Source organism: Pan paniscus, chromosome X (assembly GCF_029289425.2).
Source record: "Pan paniscus chromosome X, NHGRI_mPanPan1-v2.0_pri, whole genome shotgun sequence".
Lineage (NCBI taxonomy): Eukaryota > Metazoa > Chordata > Mammalia > Primates > Hominidae > Pan > Pan paniscus.
This window is the reverse complement of record NC_073272.2, coordinates 105,823,685-105,848,180: the sequence shown is the minus strand read 5'-3', so window position 1 is coordinate 105,848,180 and position 24,496 is coordinate 105,823,685. Positions and strand designations below refer to the sequence as shown.

The following is a 24,496-nucleotide window of genomic DNA, read 5'->3' as shown; positions in this document are numbered from 1 at the left end:
TAATAAATGAGTTCAGAAGCACAGACCCAGTCAAGAAGAGGCTCACGTATTATATAGCAATAGACAACTAGAACACGTTTTGATGCTAAGAGCAGGATACTGTGGTAACAAAAACCTCAAATGTCAGAACGGCTCTGCACTGGGCAGAGGGAAGAAACTAGAAGTTTGAGATGAGTATTAATGAACATCAAAAATGCCTGGAAGAGACCATGATCAGAAATCTGATGGTTAATGTGGAGGTTGCCTATGAAAGCTTAAAGGGGAGTGAGGAAAACGTTATTGGAAACTGAAGGAAAGGAATACTTTGTCATGTAGTGCAATAATGTGGCGAGTAGAAAATGTACCTAAGGAAATGGGTGATATAACTAACGAGATTTCTAGAGCCTTGCAAGTTCTACATGGTTTCTTCTTGCTATGTGTAGGAGAGAGAGTTAAGGTAAATAAACTAGTCAATAAAGAAGAGACAAACTTCCTAGTCTTAAAAATTTCCAGCCTCTCTAAATGGCAGAGAATGTTAAAATTAAGAAACTGCTTCCAGATAAAGATCAAATTCAGAAGCCATTTGGAAAACATAGTCTAAAAATTAAGTCAATGCTGTAAGTATAAAATCCTTTGTTAAGACCTCAGGAAGATCTGAGGAAGTATCTCAAGGAAACATTCAGTAAAATAGTAGCCTTTCAAAGAAGATGAAGGTTGTTGCACCTAATTAGTCTTAGCAGAAGCCCCGGGTGTGAATGGCTTATCTGAACGAGATTTGCAGGTGTGCCTTTTGTGTAATAGAGTGAGCACCAATATGATTCACAGAACTTGCACACATTATATTAGTAGAAATTATATTATATTAGTAGAAATTCTAGCAGCATTGACAAATCAGAACCACAATGTGCCTCCTGTCTCTATGACCCATAATAAACTGTTTTTTGTTGTTGTTATTTTTTTTTCCTGAGCCTCTCCTCTGCCTTCCTTTGTGGCTACACCTGGCTGAACATCTCATAAAAGAATTACAAAACAATTGGTGTCACAAACAGGATGGTCTAGTCATGGGCAAGAGGAGACTTAGGAGGTGCCTCTTAGCTAGTTGGCTTACTAATAGGCAGTCTTAGTTGGGCTCTACCATCTGAGAAGTCTCCAGCGTTATGTTAACATTTCTGTGTACCGCTCTATGCCACTTTTTGTTGCCTCTTTTAGGGACTGCCAAGGCTTACTGCCCTAAATTGTGGATTGCATCCTCCTAGAATGCCCATGGACTCCACTTCCAGCTAGCCCTGACTCGGTAAGAGGGGGGAAAAGATTCTCCTAACATTCCCCAATTAAGTTAAAGACTGGAACAATTGCCTAAAAAGATTACAAAGATTCCACTGGGATTGAGAATGATGTGGAAGGGTGAATTTCCCTGCAGCTAGCAAAGGCTTACTGAGTACCAGGTGCTAGGTACTAGCTGATTTGTCAGCAAATGAGAGCTGGGTGACCTTCTCAAGATTACTTATGTTGACAAGTGGCACCTGGACAGGGAGCTGCCTCATGTTCACATTCAAATTCATGTTTCTCCTGTCCCTGCCGAGTTCTAACAACAGAGGAGCATTGCCTTCAAAGGAAGTCCACCATGGTGTCCAGTAAGGGTTAATGCTGCCGGCAACTCCTTTTCTGCTGTGTGCCTTGCTTCTGTCAGTCTTCCTTCCTGACTTCATGGGATATCTCGAATCTCACCCATAGAGAGGAGTGGCTCAATAAAAAAAGGAAAAGAAGAAGGAATATTTTGTTCCTCCTCTCCCTAAAATACCTCAAGTTTCTCAGCTGATTTGAGATTACAAACTTCCAGTTCAATGTGCTTGGACACTCTTAAGTACTGCTGCCTATTGACATGCTGAGAGTCTCCTCCTTAAAATCAAATTGTCACAAAACCAAGAATTTAAAAGATAAAACTGAGGCTGCCACTGCTCTCTTTGATGTAGACCACAGCACCTCAGAGGTTGATTGAGACACCCTAGAGAGGGAGGCTACTGCTTACAGTAGAAAGGCTACTGCCTAGAGGTGTCACCCTCCCCCTGCCCCCCACCCGCCCCGTTCTTTATCAGCCAGAGAAAAAGAAAAGACTGCCATTTTAGGTGGCTGAGAGTGAAAGGGAAAGAAAAAAAAAAGGAAGGAAGGAAAGGGGGTAACAAAGACTGGCTTTAGGTGGCTACAAGCCCAAGGTGGGTAAAAAGAACTTTAAACCTTATGTATGGAGCAAATGACAGGTCTAACAAAAATAATACTAGCCCTAGGACCTTTCCAATTTATAAACAAACTCAAACCAGGGAGAAGATGAAAAGAAATTAAATAAATTATGCATACATATACATTTTTAATATAAATATATTATTATAAATTGTGTACATATAAACTATAAACAAAAATAGTTCTACTTTGATATAATTGGAAATTAAAAATTAATATACTAAAGAATTTATATAACAAAAGATAAAAAGGGCATTGGTTGACTTTTGTGCTTGTACAACATAAATTCTAACTTAGCATTTGCTAAAATGCATCCAATTGACAAAACTTCATGGACTTAACCAATACTGGGGCTCAAATTATAGTTATACTAGAGGAGCCCATTAAGTTGAAACATTATATCCCCTATAATCTTAAAAATTAACTAAATATAACATTGAGGTAAAATGGGTATGCCTCACTTTAAGTGTAGCCTTGTCTATATTTCCTATAGTCACAATACCCATTGCCCTAAAATATTCTATATTTGGCATAGATGCCCTGACATAATAAATAATGAATTAAAATTAAAGTAAGTCTTTAACACTGTTAAAAGAATAAACTAAGGGACAATAAAATTTTAAAGAGTTTATTTGAGCAAATAGTGATTAATGAATAGGGCAGCTCCAAACCAGTGGTTTGGGGCTCCACTGAGGAAGCATAAGGGACAAGCTTCTACAGAGTGAATCCAGAAGTCATATGAAGAAAATATTTGATTGGTTACAGTTATAAAGTTGCCTTATTTGGTCTATCCTGCTATATAAGTTATAATACAAGGATATAAATGTAAACCAAAAGTAAAATTCTAAGTCTCCCAACTTTCTGAATGCCTTTTTGGCAAGGGCATTCCAGAGTTAACCTGAAAAACGGAGGAGCCAGTCATGCCTCTTTATACCCCCTCCCTTTTGGAATTACTGATAGAACAGACTCTTTAAGTCTGATAAGAAACATTTACTGTCTATTCTCTCTGAACCCTGCTATCTGGAGTCTTCATCTGCATGATAAAACCTTGGTCTCTACAACACCATATAATAACCCAGACACTCCTTTCTGTTGATAATTCTTTCAACTTATTGCCAATCAGAAAACCTTTGAATCTGCCTATGACCTTGAAGCCCATGCTTCCAGTTGTCCTGCCTTTCTGGACCAAATCAATGTACATCACACATGTATTGATTGATGCCTTACATCTCCCTAAAACTCATAAAACCAAGTTGTGGCCTGACTACCTTGGGCACATGTTCTCAGGATCTCCTGAGGGCTGTGTTATGGGCCATTAGTCACTCACATTTGGCTCAGAATAAATCTCTTCAAAGATGTTACAGTTTAACTCTTTTTGTCAACAATAATTTGATGTCCAATGTGGGGCCTCAGGACCCTGAAGGAGCTGCCTGAACTCAGAGCTAAGGTGTCAGCAGGGGCCCATTGAAATCCTCTCTGACTTCAAGTTCCTCCTCCGGTGGAACTGGTAAGTCCTCCTGAGTCCTGAATCTTCCTTTGGTTGATGGTCCTTGATTTATTCTGAGCTGTTTTATTTTTCTCCTAAGATGTTGTTTAGAATCCTAATTCTAGTTAAGAGGTGCATTATAAAAGACCGTCTCTATTTCCTTTCTGTAAAGACAAGGAGAATGACCGCCTTTCAGGCACCCTGTTTGGTTTCAAGTTCAGAGATACATTCTAAAGGGTCTTCTCTACTGCTTTTTTCTTCCTAAAAATTAAGCTCATTTGGCTTGTCTTTGCATTTCCATGAGGAAATAAAGTGTCATTTTTGTAGATAAATGAGAGACTGAGCTTTCTCATCTCTGAAGAGAAAGGGCATTTTACTCCTTCCAGCTGAAAGATGCCATTGGGTGACCGGTGGTGGGGCTGAGTGGGAATGCCTGGGGGGTTGACCCTCATGACATGCAGTACCCCTACAGGGAACCCCCAACAAAATTAGTTTAAAAAGCCTCATCCAGGATATGCATATAAGAGCTGATTACTCCATGTTTTGAGCCCTCTTGGAGGTGATAGACCTCCAGAGAGAGAAACAGACGTGCAAGAGGGCAGAATATACTCAGTGCTGAAACACCGTAGAGTCCTACCCACAGTCAGCACACATGAATCGACCACACATAAAACCGTAGGCCACAGCTCTGTTTGTTCTTTTAAGAAAAGTGGGAAACAAATATGAAAGGAAAATAAATTTGGGGACCTCTTAAATCACTGAGACAAAAGGAAAAGTCAAGCTGGGAAATTAATCAGGCAAACCTGCCTCCCGTTTTATTCCTAAATAAAATAGCTACAAAGATGAAAAGATGCTTCATACCTCCCTTACAATCTGCCCACACGGAAATTCCTTGTGGGTCTCAAAATCTTTACCCTAACACAGTTGTGTTGAATTTCACCATGGCAATGTAAATTGATAGCTTATCTTCACAGGTGCAGGACAAAGGACAGAACGCAAAGTCATCATTCTGCTCACCTGAGACAAACGCATATTTGATTGCTTCTTCTGCCCTATTGTTTATGCAAAAATGCAGATTCAGCGAGCCAGACTAAGGCATAAGTAACTATTCCTTTACCCGCATCTCTCATGTTAATTATGTATTCAGTGAAAGGCTGATCAAAGACTCAAAATGATGCAAATGTTCCTGTCTTATCTACCCACACCTTTTTAAATTTTCTTCCTCTTTCTCCAATATCCATTTTATCCCCTTTAAATATTGAAGCCCTCAAAATCATCTTTGGAGAAAAGCTCAGTCCTGCCTCCTGGGCACATGTCCATAACCTTGACAAAATAAACTTTTTATATTGATTGAGACCTGTCTCAGATACTTTGGGTTCACACAAATAAGAATGAGGAAAAACAAGGAGAACAACCCCCTTTGGAGTACCCCTTTGGTTTTATGGCACCTCTACTTGTTTTTGTGTAAAATGGAAAAGTTTGAGGCCACGCCAGTTTTTCTAGCACTCCAGCTGGTTACTTATTTTGGTCTTTTTGTGCACATTTTAAACTGATGGGCAAACTACATCAAGGAATAATTCAGAGCCCAAAGGTTGACCTGCAACTGTAGAGCTCCTAAATTCTCTATTTCTCTATTTTCTTTTCTTCCTGCTTTAAATCTGCTCTCACTTTTCTACTGAGATAAAAAACAATCTTTGGATGCAACCTTTTTTTTCTTTTTTTTCAAACTGGTGAGTTTGTATTAATATCTCATGGCTAGAGTTCTGAAGTAAAAGCTAAAGGGTCTTTGTTGGTTTGTGTGAGTGTGTATGTGTGTGTTTATGTGTACATACACATATTTTGTTATGTGTTTTGGCCACAAGGTACCAAATTGGCTTAAAGAGTACTCATAAATTAAATAATAAGCTAAAATGCTTTTCAAGTTCACATGACTTAAGTAAAATTTTTAATAAACCAGCTTTAAAATTGAGAGGTGAAACCAGCTGGGCTTCTGAGTTGGGTGGGGACTTGGAGAACTTTCGTGTCTAGCTAAAGGATTGTAAATGCACCAATCAGCTCTCTGTAAAATTACACCAATCAGCACTCTGTAAAATCACACCAATCAGCACTCTGTGTCTAGCTAAAGGGTTGTAAACACACCAATCAGCACTCTGTAAAATGGACCAATCAGCACTCTATAAAATGGACCAATCAGCTCTCTGTAAAATGGACCAATCAGCAGGATGTGGGCGGGGCCAAATAAGGGAATAAAAGCTGGCCACCCAACCCAGCAGTGGCAACCTGCTTGGGTCCCCTTCCATGCTGTGGAAGCTTTATTCTTTCGCTGTTCACAATAACTCTTGCTGCTGCTCACTCTTTGGGTCCACACTACCTTTATGAGCTGTAACACTCACTGTGAGGGTCTGCAGCCTCATTCCTGAAGTCAGCGAGACCACGAACCCACTGGGAGGAACAAACAACTCTGGTCGCACCACCTTTAAGAGCAGTAACGCTCACCATGAAGGTCTGCAGCTTCACTCCTGAAGTCAGCGAGACCAAGAACCCACTGGAAGGAATAAATTCCGGACACAAAATTACTGGTAAAGTAATATTAGAGATGTCTTTAAAATTGTCAGCACTTTTGTTTGCATTTATTGATCAAGTAGTTTCATACTTATCCTTGCAGAATATCATAAGGTGTCAAAATTGGCCATAAGAGTTATAAAACTATAAACTCAACCCCAAACATAATGATCTTTGCTTGTGTAATTTTTGATAAATAAGACATTTAGTATTGTTGGTTTAATGAAAACAGCTAAATCCTGGGTTATTGGTAGAAGACCTATATGTTTAGCCTTAAGTTTCTTACTTAGGTAAACACCTGAAATTCACAGGCTATGAAAATTGTTAACAGGGAAATAACTCTAAATGATGAATACCACAGTTTTCATAAATAATCCAGGTAAACTATTAAATGAACTAATCTGGTAAATGTAATGGAGTAAATGCTTGTAAACAAACTTGTCATATAACTTGTAATCTAAAGTTAGATTAAATAATAGCTATTTATTAAATATCTGGGTAATTCCCTATTAAAAATAATAGGAAAACATTTTTAAATGTGTTTTATTAAAAGATAAATATTGTTTGTCTAATTCAGAAGTTATATATAAAGCAAGGTAAAAGGAACCAGGAATTAATAGAGATGTAAAGAAAGTTATAAAAGGGTATTTTTGGTAAGAAATGTTAAAAGAGAAATGACTTTGTTTGCAAGAGAATCTCATATGGTAAATTTTTGTTCTAAAATGAATACACTGATTGTTTAATAAAGGGAAATATTTAGGACAAACCAGAAAGTCCAAGCATGTCGTGAGTAGTGTGTGTAAGTTGTAATCAGGTTAGTAAAAAAGGAATTTATAGGAAAAAAACGTTATATAATTAAGTTGGCTAAAATGAAATTACAATCGTCCTTCTAGAAATTTGATTTTGATATTAAAAATACACTTAAAAACTTTGGTTAGAACAAAATTTTATTGAAAAATATTATTCAATGCAAGAAATTTTTAAATTCTATAATCTATTTCTTTTTGAAATTCTTCAGATTGATATCTCAGAAGTTTAACTTCTGCTGTCCCCTGCTGCTTTGGCTCTTTCTTTCTTTTGAAAAGGGCTGACATGGTAACTCTCTCCTATACCTTTTGTTGCACCTGTAACTTTTTTTTTCAATTAAGATTCTAAAGTAAGGGAGATCATTTTTGAAAATGGGCAAGTGAAAAAATCGTTTGGATGTGCCTTTGTCTGTCTATATGTTTATATGTGTCATGTGGAAATCATATTTGACTACCAAACTATATGAAACAGCTCTAATCAATTGCCTTAAAGAATCAGCCAAATAAAAGCTAGTTCTAATGCCATTTAGTTCACAGGACTTTAGTAATATTTGGTAAAATTCATTTGGTAAATTTAATCTAAAAATTCTATCCAGTAGCCTAAAATCTTAAAGTCATGTCATGTTACATTAAGTAACCTCAGTTTTTTTCACTGGGAATTTGGGTTACTAAGAGTTAAAATAATAAGAGACTAAAAAGTGTTTTGGGTGAAGTTTTTAAAGACACAAGGATGTGGTATTTGCTAAAGAAAATGTATTTTTTCTCATTTAGAGGTTATTGAAGAGTTACTTTAAAATAAAGGGAAAAAATTATACAGATAAAACTAAATGGATAAAGAGAAAAATAAAAAGTTGGGAAATGAGAAAGCTTTGACTCCTGGGTGGCCACGTGGTCACCCATATTAAAGAGCTGCAGCTGAGCTGCATTCAGTTACTAAAGGCAAAAGTTACTAGTGAAATTTAGAGATGAATCATACTCCCAGGGATTTGGCTCACTGGATGCATAAGGAAATGCAAACAGATAAGACAAAAAGCAAAGATACAATCTCTTGGCTATTGTTATCTCTAATAGCTAAAATTAAAATAAAAGAACGCTGGGTTGGGTGTTAATGCTGGACCAAGCTCAGATGTGGGTCTGTCTCAGCTCAGGCCACTAGCCTCAAAGCTACCCACAAAAGGAAAAATTAAGCTAGTGCAACAAAAGTTACCTCTGAGACCTGTGGTTACCAAGAAGGTAGTCAATGTGGGGGAAGGGCAAAACCAAGTAACTATTAATACCAGGGCATATAACGTAAAGGAATTATTCCATTTCGTAGATTGGTATCATTAGCTTTCTGAGAAACCTTTACTATAATAGATTGTAAAAATAACTGCTTTAAGGATAGTATCTTTAATTTTGAATGCTACAGAATAAAAGAGCATGTTTGGGTTGATGTAGGGCCCACAGCTCACTTTTTAAAAAAAAATTATACTTTAAGTTCTGGGGTACATGTGCAGAACATGCAGTTTTGTTACATAGGTATACAAGTGCCATAGTGGTTTGCTGCACCCATCAACCCGTCACCTACACTAGGTATTTCTCCTAATGCTATCCCTCTCCTATCCCCCCACCCCCTGACAGGCCCTGATGTGTGATGTTCCCCTCCCTGTGTCCATGTGTTCTCATTGTTCATCTCCCACTTATGAGTGAGAACATGTGGTGTTTGATTTTCCTACAGCTCACTTTTAAACATTCACTGATGAGTACATGTGATCCAGACACACAGGAGGTTATTCCTGAGAGAACAACCAACCTAGTGGACTGGATAAGTGCCGTTGTAAAGTCTGTTTACCCTTAGAAGGGAACTGTCCAATTCTCCCTATAAAGTGCAAAGTGGGCTGTGTGTGGTGGCTCATGCCTGTAATCCCAGCACTTTGGGAGGCCAAGGTGGGTAGATCACGAGGTCAGGAGTTTGAGACCAGCCTGACCAACATGGTGAAACCCTGTCTCTACTAAAATTACAAAAAATAGCCTGGCATGGTGGTGTGCACCTGTATCCTAGATACTCAGGAGGCTGACGCAGGAAAATCGCTGGAACTTGAGAGGCGGAGGTTGCAGTGAGCCGAGATTGTGCCACTGCACTCCAGCCTGGGCAACAGAGTGAGACTCCATCTCAAAAACAAACAAGCAAAAAAACAGCAAAGTGGAACACCCCAGATGAAGCAACTGTTATGCTTCATATGCAAGCCATGTGTGACTGGCTTTATGATGACTGGGATATTATCCCACTGAATATACCTATTACCCAGGTCATGGTAAATGTTGGTGTTAAAGGAGCCCCTTTTACATGGGCACCCCAGGCAACATTACTCCTGGAGAGTCATACAACTCTTTGAGAAGCCTTATCAAATTTGCTGTCCTGCATGGGTCTTATAGATGCTTAATAAAACATTAGAGTAATTAACAACCAAAAAAAAATGGAAGAGCAAAAGGGAGTCAAAGGACTTACCCTAGAAGCGTGGTTGAAATCTTTAGATGGTTATTAAGAAATGGAATAAATTAAAATTGCTGAGGTTAAAACAAAGGTCTGGTAACAACATATTCCACATTTAAAAATTTTACTTTCCAATGAAAGTTAACAAACACTCCTGTTAGAGCACTCAAAAATTCCTTCACTGTGGAGACTGTGGCATCCTCTTCTCATGCCTCCTGTAGTCTCTGGACCACTTAAGATAGCCATTAATTGCCCAAGGACTTCTGATGCAAGAAATTGCTTCCCTCAGCCTCATGCAAAACATCATTAAAATAACAAATGACTGGCTACCTGCTGGGCTCTTCTAGAAACTGAGACTCTCACATACCTTTTGGTTTACACTCTCTTGAGAGTTATAGACATTACTGGTTGTAACCAAGACACACACATACATTTGCTTCTTAGAATACATACTGCTGCACTCTTGAAATAGACATTAAATAGAATTTCCATGTTCCTGATAGACCCCACATAACCAGTTTAACTGAGACCTAATGGTCTCCTAAAATGACTCTTTTTAAAATTTCAGTCCAACAAATAAACTCCTAAAGTTCTCCATCTTGTCCCAGGCCTTAACATATTTTTTATACATTTTTAATCTTACCACAATCTCATAAAAACTGCAGGCCATATTTAAGGGGTAAAATCTCCTGGGACTCATTAACCGTAGATTGTTCCATAGGCCACGCAGCTGCTCATCTGATATGGGAACAATTTGAACCTAAAATTCCACCAAAAACACAAAAATAAAATCCCTGTCAGGTGCAGCTGCACACCATTCTGTTGACTATTGATTTTTTTTTTTTTTTTTGAGACAGGATCTTACTCTGTCACACAGGCTGGAGTGCTGTGGCACACCCTTGGCTCACTGCAACCTCCACATCCCTGGCTCAGGTGATGCTCCCACCTCAGCCTCCCAAGTACCTGGGACTACAGGCCTGCACCACCATGCCGAGCTAATTTTTCTATTTTTGGTAGAGACAGTGTCTTTCCATGTTGCCCAGGCTGGTCTCGAACTCCTAGGCTCAAGCAATCTGCCCATCTTGGCCTCCCAAAGTGCTGGGATTACAGGTGTGAGCCACCAGGCCCGGCCGACTATTGATCTTACTGTTGATTTGGGTGCTTTCACTGGTTTACAATCTGGGAGCCCAAACCCTCCAAGCAAGTGCTTGCTTCACTCAAACATGGCAGATGCTGAGGTCCACATCTACTCGAGTGTGTACTAACTCAAAAAGAACATCCTAGTCCTACATCTCAGAGGATATCATCCTGGCCCAAGACCTCACTTTGGGAGATGACTTCGACACCCCGACCCCATCTTGGAAATGACTTCACCTTAGATACTAAAACCTTTGCTCAGTGACACCCATGGACAGCCTTTTCTAAGGCCCCACATTTTTGGTTTTCTTCATTCAATATTAAGGATTCTAATATGTTTCTGAGCTCCCTGTCTGTTTAGCCCATGATCCTGATAAACTCCTTGTTCTGCAAATGTACACACCTACACTCTGATGGGGATCACGACATGCTACTCCAAAATATGGCACCTTGGCATTTGAGAAATAGCAGAGGCAGAAAGGTCACTCTCACCTTCTGCTCGCACTTTTCCCCTGAAGCAGGTCATAAAACTTTTATTCCAGAAGTACCCTCCTGTATTAGTCTATTTTCACACTGCTATAAATAACTTCTCAGGCTGGGTGTGGTGGCTTATGTCTGTAATCCCTGAACTTTGGAAGGTCAAGGCAGGAGGATCACTTGAGGTCAGGAGTTCGAAACCAGCTTGGCCAGTATGGTGAAAGCCTGTCCCTACCAAAAAAAAAAAAAAAAAAAAAAAAAAGCCAGGCATGGTGGCATGCACCTGTAATCCCAGCTATTCAGGTAGCTGAGGCAGGAAAATCGCTTGAACCTGGGAGGAGGAGGTTGCTGTGAGCCGAGATTGCACCACTGCACTGCAGCCTGGGTGACAGAGCAAGACTCTGTCTCAAAAAAAAAAAAAAGAAAAAAGAAAAAAAGAACTACCCTGAGACTGGGCAATTTATAAAGGAAAGAGGTTTAATTGACTCTGGGCAATTTATAAAGGAAAGAGGTTTAATCGACTCATTCACAGTTCCACATGGCTGGGGAGGCTTTGGGAAACTTACAATCATGGCAGAAAGTGAAGGAGAAGCAAGGACCTTCTTCACATGGCGGCAAGAGAGAGAGAAGAATGAAGGAGGAAATTCCAAACATTTATAAAACAATCAGATCTCATGGGAACTCCCTATCAGAAGAACAGCATGGGGGAAACTGCCCCCATGATACAATCACGTCCCTCCCTTGACATGTGGTGATTACAATTTGAGATGAGATTTGGGTGGGGACACAAAACCGAACCATATCACCTTCTTACACCCAGAGAAAAGGAACATCTTTATCCTCAAAGACACAGAGACACCAATAATTTGAAAAAATAGGCCTTGCTAAGTTCCCGCCAGTTATTATCATTACATGTCCCCTTTGTCCTATCATATGTCTGCATGACTGTCCACTCTTCATCAAACCCGAGCATAAAAATACACAGGTTTCTCTGTTTCTTTGGGTTTTCATTTGTGAAGGCTTCCATGCCATGTAAAACTTACATTAAGTAAATTTGTATGCTTTTCTTTTGTTAATCTGTTTCTTGTTATATGTGCCTCAGCCATGAAGTTAGTGTTGAGTAAGAAAAGAAATCCAGCCAGGTGTGGTGGCTCCTGCCTGTAATCTCAGCACTTTGGTAGGAGGGTGAGATGGAAGGATTGCTTGAGCCTAGGAATGACTGTGCCACTTCACCACAGCCTGGGCAACAGAATGAGACACTGTCTCAAAAAAACAAAAAAAAAAATAAAAACAAAGAAAAAACTAAATTATCTTTCCCCACAATTCCTATGCCTAAAGAGAAATCTGATTGAGGTTAGTACTGCCTGTACTCCTCTAAACATTAATGGAGATTATTGCTTTCCCCAGGAGGCACCTGCCTCTTTATCAGTCAACCTCATGACCCCCTAGGGAGAGGACCACTGACTCCCCACTGCCTACTCCTACTAAACCCCATCCAGGTTTTCAGGATGACCTCCTGCCTGTGTCTCCAACCAAAATGACTCCTTCCCTTGGGCTACACACAAATATCACTGATATTTACATATACTTTACTAGCTTACCATTTCATACCCTCCAACAACATAACCTGGCATCTTGACCTGAGCATATTTCTAACACACTACAACTCCATTAAGATATTGTTAGAGACCTCAAAATTTCAGATCTATTTTACTTGGCTAATGCCATATAAATGGAAAATTTAGTTATGGAGCAGCCTGCAGAGACTCCTTGTATTTCTACTTGTGTTCCTTCTTTCCTATTCTCGTAATAAAATGTTTTCTATGCTGTTTGGGGAAATTTATGTATTAGTCTCTAAACGTCTCCATTATCATCACCTCAAAGTTTCTTTAATAGGATGCCAAAACATCAGAGGACCAATTGTACTGTAAACATTTCCAATTTAAAAATGTCCTGTATATTATGATGTTCTGACATCTAAAAAAAGAGAAAAACACTGGTGGGGGAGAGACTACGCTTCCCTGGGCTAGGCAATTCTCAAAGATAACAAAGGGCTCAACCAGAGCATGTCTTTATGCAAACTAGCCAACCCACAGCCATACTTCCTCTGTCTGGCCCTCTCACCCCAGGAGGCAATATTCCTGTGCCTTAATCATCCCAGGACTAGATACCAGGCAACTAGAGACCACCCATATAGTTTAGAGACCTCCAAAATTATTCAAACTAGCCGACCCTTAACTGTTCACCCTGCACTGCCTTGCCTTTCCCACAGAAATCCCAATAAAGACCTTGGCCTAAGGGTCCCTTTTTCCTGTCTTCTGCCTCCTGACCACCCTAGTATCTTTACCATGTGGCTCTGAGTGGCATGGCATGCCTCTTGTCTCCAGGACCTGTGAGTATAATAGTATAATAAACTTTGTTTTTTTTCCTGAGTCTCCTCTGTCTCCTTTTGTGGCTGCACCTGACTGACCATCTCATAAAATAATACAAAACAGATGTGCTCCCAAAAAATATGAGAGCAGGTATTAAGGCTATCTACAGAGCACTGAAGCAAACTTATGTAAAAGTAGAATGAGGCCTTCCACCTTCAATACCTTGTCTTTTCCCTTTCTAATCCCGTACTCTGGTCACCTACGACTTCATTTTTTTCCTTAAACAGATTCCAGTTATTTGTTCAATTTTCTCCCTTTCCTCTCTTAATTTTTATTTTTTCATTAGGAAATATTGCCAACCTAGACAACAGAACATAGAATACTATATCTATGTACTCACCACTCAACTAAAGCAATATCACATTACAAAAGCACTTGAGGGCCCCCATGTGCCCCTCTCCAATTAAATTCTCCTTCATTTCTCTTCACAAGCCACAGCTACTAAAATGTTTATTATTCTCATACATGACTTTCTGCATCCTACACATGCATACATCACACTCATGCATTCCTTTTACCACATACATATGCACTCATAGTTAATTTATGGTGATGGTTTTGAATGTTTTTAAACTTTTTTTTCTTGTAAGACCATTTAGAGATACAAATAAATCTTTCCACACTAAAAGCCTGTGTTCTTTTATCAACCATAAACTCAACCTCACAGAATTTCACTAACCCTGTCTAGACAGGACTTTTCATGGTCCCCACACTACAGAGGCTCGCTCCACACCTGCCCTTTTCTGGTCTCAATTTTCTGTAAGCAGCCAAAAGTTCAGTGTTTGGGGTCATGAGAATCTACGCACTCACTCAGAACCTGTGCCTTCCACCCCTAAACATACTTCAGGTATCTGGAACCCTGAATTTGCTGTCCAGGTGGCCCCAAACCCCAGGAGGCCTGCAGGCTCCTGTTCACTGAGTCTTGTGCTTCTGAAAGTTAAGTGCACTGTCAATGTATTTTCTCAGCACTGAGAGGTGACCATGAGGTGGGTGGGCTTCAGTATCCATATATACATATGCATATTGTAGCCACTTGAGGTGAGGAATGGAGCTCAGAGTATGCAGAGAAGTGCTGAGGCATGAGGGGGTTCTGGGGCCTGGGATGTAGTACAGAGGCCTGAGGGTGTGGGTCTGCTCTAGTTACATCACTGGAACAGAACTTTGAGGTGTTCAGGTATCATGGACAGACCCTAAACTGACCCCCAATAAACCCAACCTTCTGGCATTCACAGTCTTGAATAATTCCCTCCCCTTATATTGGGCAGAGCCTGTGACTTCATTCTAAAAATGAATAGAAAATATATGGAAATATATGGCAACAGAAATAGAAAATATATGGCAAAGGTGATGGGATGTCACTCTTGTTATGGGATTTTACACACACACACACACACACACACACACACACACACACCTTCTTTGTGTGATTCATTTTTATGCCACAACGAACAACCAATGCACTGGGCCCAAGAGAGGGCATCCCTGGAGGTTCCAGGTACCTAGATGCATAGCCTGGCACCTCATCCAACTATTCCTGATATATACTTGTTACTGAAAGCTCTATGTTTCTAAATTTCTTCAGTAAACTAAATAAGAAAAAAGATCTTTAAAATACACCAAGTATTCTAAATTTAACCCTGCCTTTCAGATTGATAAGAAGGTATATCTATCATGGTAGGAAAGATACTATATTTAACAGTTTATTAGTTGATTTGAACCTTTCAGATATTTGTATACATGGCACGTAGGGTAGGCCTCCAAATGAACTCTTGCCTAGAACCCTGCAAATATTACAAAAGGTATAGATGGTCTAGTTTAAATATTTGGTCTCTTACTCCTTCCTCTTCCTCACTTCTTTTTTTTTGGTAATAAAATACCTTATTGGTACCATTTAATAAATGTCAAAAACATATAACATTTCCATTGCTTAGCTTCCATCTTTAAACTACAAACTAGTTTAAAAACAACAGGAACAAAAGTAAACTCATTTGATTCTCTCAAAAAAACAAGCTGTAACTTACCTTTGCAAATAATTAAGCTCTCTCACTTTAAATATCATAATTCACTGGTCTTCATAATAAATAATTATAATAATATATACAAAGAGACAGTGGCCTGAATTATTTTGCAGAGAACATTTCACACATCTTTAAAAAAATCACTAAACTACCACAACTTAAAACTTGTAAGAATAATCGGGTAAGAATTATTGTAATATTGAATTAATATAGCACCTAGAAATTTGAAATTTGTAATATTTCAGATGATATGATTTACTGAGAAAAAGAGTAATGATTTTTCTTCAGTGAATTTTCAGGGGTTTTCAACATAGGTTTCTTTTAAAAGCCAATGGTTAAAAAATTTATGCATACTAGGAATTGACCTGATGGTAACAGATACATGTGTGAGAAATAATGTAGTGCAGTCCTATCTGAATATAATTTCTTCTTCACTTTGTCTCATTAATTTATATCTCAATTAAAACATTCTATATGCAAGTGATATATTTCTCTAAAACATTCCGTATTTCAGATTTCCATTCAGACTGTCTTCCCCTCCTCCCTTTTCTCAAATCAGGGTGATCTTGTGGTATACCATTTGCTTTTTCTCTCCACAATGAAACTCTTTCTCCATTCAAAGTATTATAGTAATGCAAATACAAATGTAGCATATATTAATATATTAGAAGAAAGGATAGTAAATACATATGGATCCATGCCAAATGAGAAAATTGAAAGCAAAAACAAACGAAACCATGCTATGCTCATCTATTCTGAATCACCATGGGAAGACCCTGATGTAGCTGGCTCACATAAACCAATGTTCCCAGACACAGCTAGGATCCTGTAGTCCAACATAATTAAATGCTCTGTTAAAAATGTTTCCGTGTTCTTTTCTGTTTGTTCAAAATAATTTACAGCAACTCTGACTACTAATCCTAATCCTGAACATGATAATGTAATAACATTATATTTTTAATCAAGCCATAGATTCTAACCTATTTTCTACTATTACCCACTTGCTTAAAAACAGACTTTCAGGGGTGTAAGCAACAGTAAGTTAAGGAGTTTTTATTTCTACCTTTCTCTTGATTGATTGATTGGGGATTTCAGATGTGTCAATTAATTATCCTCTACTTCAGTGGAAAAGGATTCTTCAAGCTATCAAATTAAGCAGGCTAACTCAGGGGTGGGCAGGTGAAGATACCTGTCCACACACTATGCTCATAGCACTCCATCTCCTCTGTAAGAATGTGCTGCTCTCCACCCAACAGTGGCCCAGCACATTCCATCCACTCCACCTAGATGCAATCAGGACACCATGCAATCCCACACACAATCAGAACATGGGCACTAGGTAGAACTAACTCAAAACAACTTTTGGGACAAATACGAGATTTCAATTTGTCAATTATTCCATAGTGCAGTATTCTCACAAAACAGAGATTTCGTGTTGAAACATTTGTTTTTTCTTCTCACATCAAGTTGAATTGCTAAAGTAATGTCAGAAAGAACATGAAAAATAAACATGTCTTCTCCAAAAGAGGCACTGCATCTGAAAGTAGAAGCAAGGCTAAATAAATAGTGTTGGTTTGTGGTTCACACAGTAAGGCATTATGATTTCAACCAACAGCTTCGCTGTTTGTCCTGTATGCCTGTTTATGAAGATGCGTCTCTATTTCCTCCCTGAAGACCAGCATTCCCAGGTGGGAGCGAGAAGCCTCATCCATGGCTTTAGACTGGATGCACATGCGGTACTGCTCGGGGGTCAGCTCATCAGCACAGCGCTTTTCATGCCAGAGGTGGAAAAGACCAGGAACTGGATTCCGAATCACAATGAGGTCACCACGTAAGTATTTTCGATAAAGATGAACATCTTCTCCACCCCAACCTTTCACTTCCATGTCAAATCCTCACTTCTTATTACAGTTTGTTACCTAAGCACAAAAACAGTGCTGCCCCTTGGTTCAGAAATGGCCTCTTCAGCTTGATCCCATAGCCCCTTTTTCTGTGGGCTGGGAGCAACGTACCTAGTCCCTGGGCAAGGCTAAAGTACAACCACCAACCGTTCTGCCACTCTAACCATGCTCAACTGCATCCACCTTCTTTCCCACACATCTTTCTTTCTCCCCAAATTCCAGGCCCAAATCCTCTTTCTCAAGACTACTTCTTTCCCATACCAATAGCCACCCGGAGGAGGCTATCTGCCATCAGTTGGATCAGGCACACAATCCTTCTTAAGAATGCTTTGCTTCTCTGACAATGCTCAGGTCTGAACTGTCAATGTCCTTTTTGATTGTTCTCCACTGCTACATACAGGATGAGATAAGCTACAGAAGGGTTTTTGTTTTTGTAATTTAGTTTTTCATAGGGCAGAGACCAAGGAAGCTACAAAGAACCTGACAACTCATCAGAATGTGCTTCTTGGTATCTAGATATTCTTTACCTCTTCATTAAGCAACAGTTTTATTGCAAACTTTTGAAAAGAAAATATTAATAGGAAAATTCCAACCTTACACTGGTTCACTATAAGAAAAAGTAAGGGCATGGAAGGTGTAATAGCTATCTGTCACAATTATCTGGATAAGGGTATCAACCCAAATAAACTATTTTCCATGAAAATTATAAGGAAATATAATCATTTATATCACCTATAAGATCCTGAAAATGCTCTATGCAGCATCCTGATTTGCAACCATCACTGCAAATGCAGTGCACTCAACCCTCAGAAGCACAGAACCAGTGAATAGAAGTCTACAGGTTGCTTGGAACTTGGAGTTTGGGGCTTAGGAAGACTTGGGCAGAAAATTCAGGGCCCCAGGCACCTGGAGCATGTTTGGGGAAGGGGGTATGGGCTCTGAGTGTGCCCATCCCCTAAACTCCATACATTAGACTCTTGGCTGTTTGCAGAGAGGTGGGGCTGAAAGAGGGCAGATGTGGACCCTCTGAAGCGTTAAGTAAATGAAAAGCCCCTTTGAGCCTGGATATCAGAGCAGTATTGTATTTAACAACTGGTTAAGCATAGGCACTGGGATAGCCAGCCTCCAAGGTTGTATTGGTGATCCCTGCCTCCTGGTGTTCATGTCCTAGTGTAGTGCTCTCTCTCATTTAATAGAGCTGAGACATATGTGACAAAACATTTGTATGTATTAATAGCAATAGATAACTAACACACATGTTGGTAGTAAGTGTAAGTTGCTGCAGTAACTAAAACCTAAAATAGGGGAATGGCTTTGAAACCAGACAGAGGGCTGAAGCTGGGAGGAGTCTGAGGGGAGTATTAGTAAAAGTCAAAGATGCTTGGACCAGACTGTTATCAAAAACCTGACGGTCATTGTGAAAGTTGTCTCAGAAAGCTTAAATGGAAATGAGAAAAATGTTATTGGAATCTGAAGGAAAAGGGTGCCTTGTCATATATTGCAATAATGTGGGGAGTAGAAAATCCACACCTAAAGAAATGGGTGGTATAACAAAGGAGACTTTCAAACACAGTGTTGAAGGTGCCCCCTGGTTGCTGCTTCTTGTTTGTAGGAAAATGTGTGAAGAGAAAGTTAAACTAAATGAAGGACTTTAGCTTGAACAAAAAGGAGCCAGCACTTGTTTCTTTCAAAATTCCTAGCTTTTCTTAGATGGCAAATGATGCCAAAATTAAGAAAAGGATTTTGGGCAAAGAGCAAATCTAGAAGCCGTCCAGGAAAATAAGAGCTATAAAGATGAAGCCAAAGGTGTGACTATAAAGCCTCAGAAAGGTCTGGGCAGTGCCTCAGAGATCCTTTAAATGAAACAATATGCCTTCTAAGAAGTTTAAGGGTGTTGTTCCTAAGCAGTCTCAGCAACAGCCCAAGACCCAAACTGCTTATGTCAAAGAGAATTGTGGATGTGTATTTTGTCTAATGGAAGTGAACCCCAATAAGATTCCTAGAAAGACCATGTAGGACTTTTAAAAAATGTTAGCAGAAAGAGTGCCAGCTAAGCACAAACCAGTCAGGACCAATATGATGCCCTTCAAATGATACTGCGTAGATAAAATCCAATTTGGAATGTCCTTTCATTTTAAATGATGGTGACCAAAGGCCCTGTGCTTTTTGTGATTCCAGCCATATCATAAGGAATACTGCCTGTTGCTACGTGATAATACATTTTAGTATGTCAACACTGGTGACAAAAAAGGAGTGTGGTTGGATTATGTTAACTTTGTTTTAACAGATATTTATCAGTGTGTTTTGGGGGCAGAGATAAAATCCTGTAAAATCCTGATCATTTAGAAGTTTGCTCTCTAGGGGTTAGGGGAGATAGACACACATCCCGCTCTCCTGGCTTATTAGGTTTCTACTGCTATCTTTATCAAAACTTCCGTATATGTGATTTTCTTCTTTTTTCCTACTGATTTCAGGATCCTCTCTTTATTATTATTATTTACAGCATAATATATCTTGGTGTAGAATTGTTTGAATCGAATCTTATTGGAAATCCTTGACCTTCCTGTACCTGGATATTTATATCTTTCCCCAGATTTAGAAAGTTTTTTTGTTATTGCTTCTTTACCCTTTTTTTATCCCATTTGCCTCTCTGTCCTTCTTGAACTCTTATAACTTGAAGATTTGCTTTCTTGATGTTGTGCCATAAATCCTGTAAGCTTTCTCCATTTTTTTGCATTCTATTTTCATCTTTTGACTGTATATTTTCAAATAATCTGAAGACAGATTATTTTCTTTAGTTACAGATTTTTTTCCCCATGTTCAATTCTGCCATTGATGCTCTTCTATTGCATTTTTCATTCTATCCATTGCATTTTTCAGCTCTGGAATTTTTGTTTGATTTTTCAAAAATAATCTCAATCTCTCCATTAAATTTCTCATTTTGGTTGTTTATTATTTCCCTGATATTATTAAATTGTTCTTCTGTATTTTTTTCTGAGGTTTGCTAAGCTTCCTTAAAACAATTATTTTGAATTTCTTCCCTGGTAGTTGGTATCTTCTTTCTCAAAGAAATGAAGATACTAACTGCCAGAGGAAAAGAAATCAAAATAATTGAAATGAAAATGAAGTCGGCATTTTCATTTCTTTGAGGTCGTCTACTGGGAGATTCTGGTATTCTTCTGGTGGTGTTATGTCTCCTTATTTATTCATGTTTCTGGTTGCCTTACATTGATGTCTGCACACTTGAAGAAGTATGGACTCATTCCAGTTTTTGCAGAGTAATTTTTCTGAGAAAGCCCTACATGAGTCAGACCATCTAGAGATTCTGGGCAGGCCATCTGGTGTGGCCCATGGGCAGGCTTGCTTCTGGAGTCCGGAAGCAGTCTGGCCTGGTACCTGCATTAGTAAGTAGGTGGGCCTGCTGTCTGATTCCACTGGTTTGGACCAGTAGCCTGAATCCATGGGAATGGACCTGTTTATTTGGCTTGTAGAGGTGGGCTTGAGCTTGAGTCCTCATGGGCAGACTTGGAGCCTGTAACCTTGGTGACTGGCCTAAAGCCTGAGTCCATAGTGTCTGGTCTGGAGCCTGGGTAAACTGGGATAGGCCTGGGCCCTGGGTCTGCTGGATCAGGCTGTGACTCTGGACCCTCTGGGGCCCAGGGCCCCATAGTATGAGGGGCTTCATAGTATGAGTTAAGGAATGTTTCTTCCTAATTTTTTTTTTTTTTTGAGACATAGTCTTGCTCTGTCGCCCAGGTTGTAGTGCAGTGGCATGATCTCGGCTCCCTGCAAGCTCCGCCTCCTGGGTTCATGCCATTCTCCTGCCTCAGCCTCCCGAGTAGGATGGTCTCGATCTCCTGACCTTGTGATCTGCCCGCCTCACCCTCCCAAAGTGCTGGGATTACAGGCGTGAGCCACGGCACCGGGCCTCCTCCTATCTATTTTTTGAAAGAGTTGTAAAAGATTGATGTTAAGCTTTATTTAAATGTAGAGTAGAATTACCTTGTGAAGCCATTGGGACCTGGGTTTTTCTTTGTGGGAAGCTTTTTGATTGGTAATTCAATCCTCTGTTACAGGTCTGTTCAGATTTTCTATTTATTTTTTAGTTAATTTTGGTACTTTGTGTCTTCCAAGTAATTTGCACATTTCATTTAGGAGATATAATTTGTTGGCATACAATTTTTCATAGTACTCCCTTGTAGTCCTTTTTAATTTTGTGGCATCAGTAATGATATTCCTTCTTTTATTTCTGATGTTTTAAATTCAATTTTCCTCAAGTTTTTCCTTGGTCAATCTAGCTAAAGATTTGTATCTTTTGTTGAACTTTTTAAAGAACAAAACCCTTTTGTCACTGAGTCTCTGTATTCTTTTTCTAGTATCTATTTTATATATTACTACTCTTATCTTTATTATTCTATTTCTTGGGCTGACTTTGGGTATATTTGCATCTTATAAGTTTTGATAAGTTTTCCTTTCATTCATATATAATTATTTCCTAATTTCTAATGAAAGTTTTTCTGTGATTCATAGGTTATTTAGGATTATGTTGTTTAATTTGTATGAATTTTCCACATCTTACTTTTATTGATTCATACTTTCATTCCATTGCCTTCAGAAAAATTACTTAGTATGATTTAAAACATTTTAAGTTTATTGATGCTTGTTCTACAGCCTAATATAAGGTCTATTCTGGAGAATATTCCATGTCCATTTGAGAAGAATGTGTATTATGTTGTTGAGTAGATTGTTCTAGATGTCTATAGATCCAACTCGTTCATAATGATGTTCAAATATTCTAATTTCTGTTTCATCTTCTGCCTAGTTGTTCCATCCATTTGTGAAAGTAAACTGTTGAAGTCTCCAACTATTATTGTTGAATTGCGTATTTTTTTCTTCAGTTGTATCACTTTTTGTTTCAGACATTTTGATACTCTGTTCTTTGGTACATATATTTATATTTGTTATCTCATTCCTGTGAATTGACCCTTTAATCATGAACTGTCTTTCTTCATCTCTGTTCGATAACTGTATCTTAAGGTCTGTTTTGTATGATATGGTAGCAAATTCACCTTTGGTTGCTCTTTCTATGGTATATATATTTTCCATCCTTTTACTGTCAATCTATTTTGAAACTGAAATGTGTCCCACGCAGACAGAATAATTGAATTGTGGTTTAAAAAATCTATTCTACAAATTTGTCTTTTGATTAGAGGACAGTCTATTTACATTAAATGCAATTACTGATAAGATAGGATTTTTGTGTGATATTTGGATATTTCTTTACCATGTTTTATGTCTTTTTTTCCTCCATTTCTTCATTAGTTCCTTATTTTATGTTAAACACATAGTTTTACTACACTATTATAATTGCCTTATTGTCAGTTTCACTATATTTTTGTTATTTTCTTATTGGTTGCCCTAGGATTTGCAATTGGCATTTTAGCTTAAAACAATCTAGGATGGATTAAGAACCAACTCAATTTCAATAGAAAACAAAATTTTTGTAACTATTAGCATTTTCTCCTTCTTCCTTTGGGCTATTATTGTCATATAAATTTCATCCTTACATGTTATAAGCCCATCAGTGCATTTTAATAATTATTGTTTTCTATGATGTCTTTTAAATCAGACAGGAAAAACTACAGAAACAAACAGAAATTCACCTACACCATCTTTACATTTACCTATCCATTTACATTTTCTGGTACTCTTTATCATTTTATGTAGAGTTACTGTCCAGTGTCCTTGCATTTCAGCCTGAAATATTCCCTTTAATACTGCTTGTAGGACAGGTCTGCTAGTGACAGAATCTCTGTTTTTTTTTCAGTAAAATCTTAATCCTTCTTCAAATTTGAAAAATGTTTTTTATAGACAGAATTGTTGCTGACAATCTTTTTCTTTCAAAACCTAAAATATATCATCCCACTGCCTTTGGGCCTCCATGGTGGTTGATGGGAAGTCAGCTATTGATCTTATTGAGAATCTTTTATATGTGATAAGTGTATTCCCCTTGTTGCTTTCTAGATCTCTTTGTCTTGGGCTTTGAAAGTTTGATTATATTGTGCCTAGTTGTGTCTCCTCCGAGTTTACCCCACTAGTATGACATTGAACTTCTTGAATGCATAGGATAATGTTTTTTCTATTAATTTGGGAGTTTTGGCCATTATTTCTTACACACTCTTTCTGCCCTGTCCTCTCTTTCCTCTCCTTCTAAGAATGCCTTATTTTTGCCCCATAGGTTTCGGCATCTACAATTTTCCTCATTCCTTTTCCCCCCTGTTCTTCTGTCTGGATAATCTCGAGTGACCTACCTTCAAATTTAATGGTTCTTTCTTTTGCTAGCAAATCTGCTATTGAGCTCCAATGGGAAATTTTTCATGTCGGTTACTGTACTTTTTGAATCCAGAATTCTGATTTTTCCTTTTTAAATAATGTCTCTTTCTTTCTAGTCTCTATTTGGTGAAATATTGTTCTTTCCTTTAACTATTTGAACATATTTATAATAATTAATTTAAACTCTTTGATAAACCCAGTGTCTGGGCTTCAGCAGGAACAGTTTCTACTGACTTGTTTCCTTGTTCATGAGCCATGCTTTCTTGGTTCTTTGCATATTTTATAGTTTTGTTGTTGTTATTGTTTTAGTTGGACCTTTTAAACAATAGGATGTGGCAACTCTGGAAATGAGATTACGTCTCCCTCCCCAAATTTGTTGTTGTCTGTTCTTGTTTTTGTTCTTGTTTTCTTACATAGTAACTTTACTCAAATAATTCTTTAAAGCCTGGATACTTTGTCATCTGTGGCCACTGAATTCTCTAATAATGATCAGCTAATGATTAGACAGAGACTTCATTAAGTGGCTTGAACCAATAAATCTTTTAGGATTTACCTAGGTTCTTTGTGTGTATATTTCGGGATGCCTTTAACACTCAGGCAGTCTATTACCATGCCTAAGCTTTCATTTTCTGCATGTGCAGAGCCTCAATATCA

At 38.5% G+C, this 24,496-nt stretch overlaps 1 protein-coding gene across 1 annotated transcript; it reads right to left on the bottom strand.

Moving 5' to 3' along the window:
* Positions 1–17,209: 17,209 nt before the first annotated feature.
* On the bottom strand, positions 17,210–21,194 carry LOC134729778 (chondroitin sulfate N-acetylgalactosaminyltransferase 2-like). The gene is made up of 2 exons (XM_063601590.1): positions 20,906–21,194; positions 17,210–17,502 (listed from the first exon to the last, which is right to left on the bottom strand). The coding sequence occupies exons 1-2, from the start codon at positions 21,192–21,194 to the stop codon at positions 17,213–17,215; spliced, it is 579 nt and encodes a 192-aa protein (XP_063457660.1). The 3' UTR covers positions 17,210–17,212.
* Between the last annotated feature and the right edge of the window lie 3,302 nt (positions 21,195–24,496).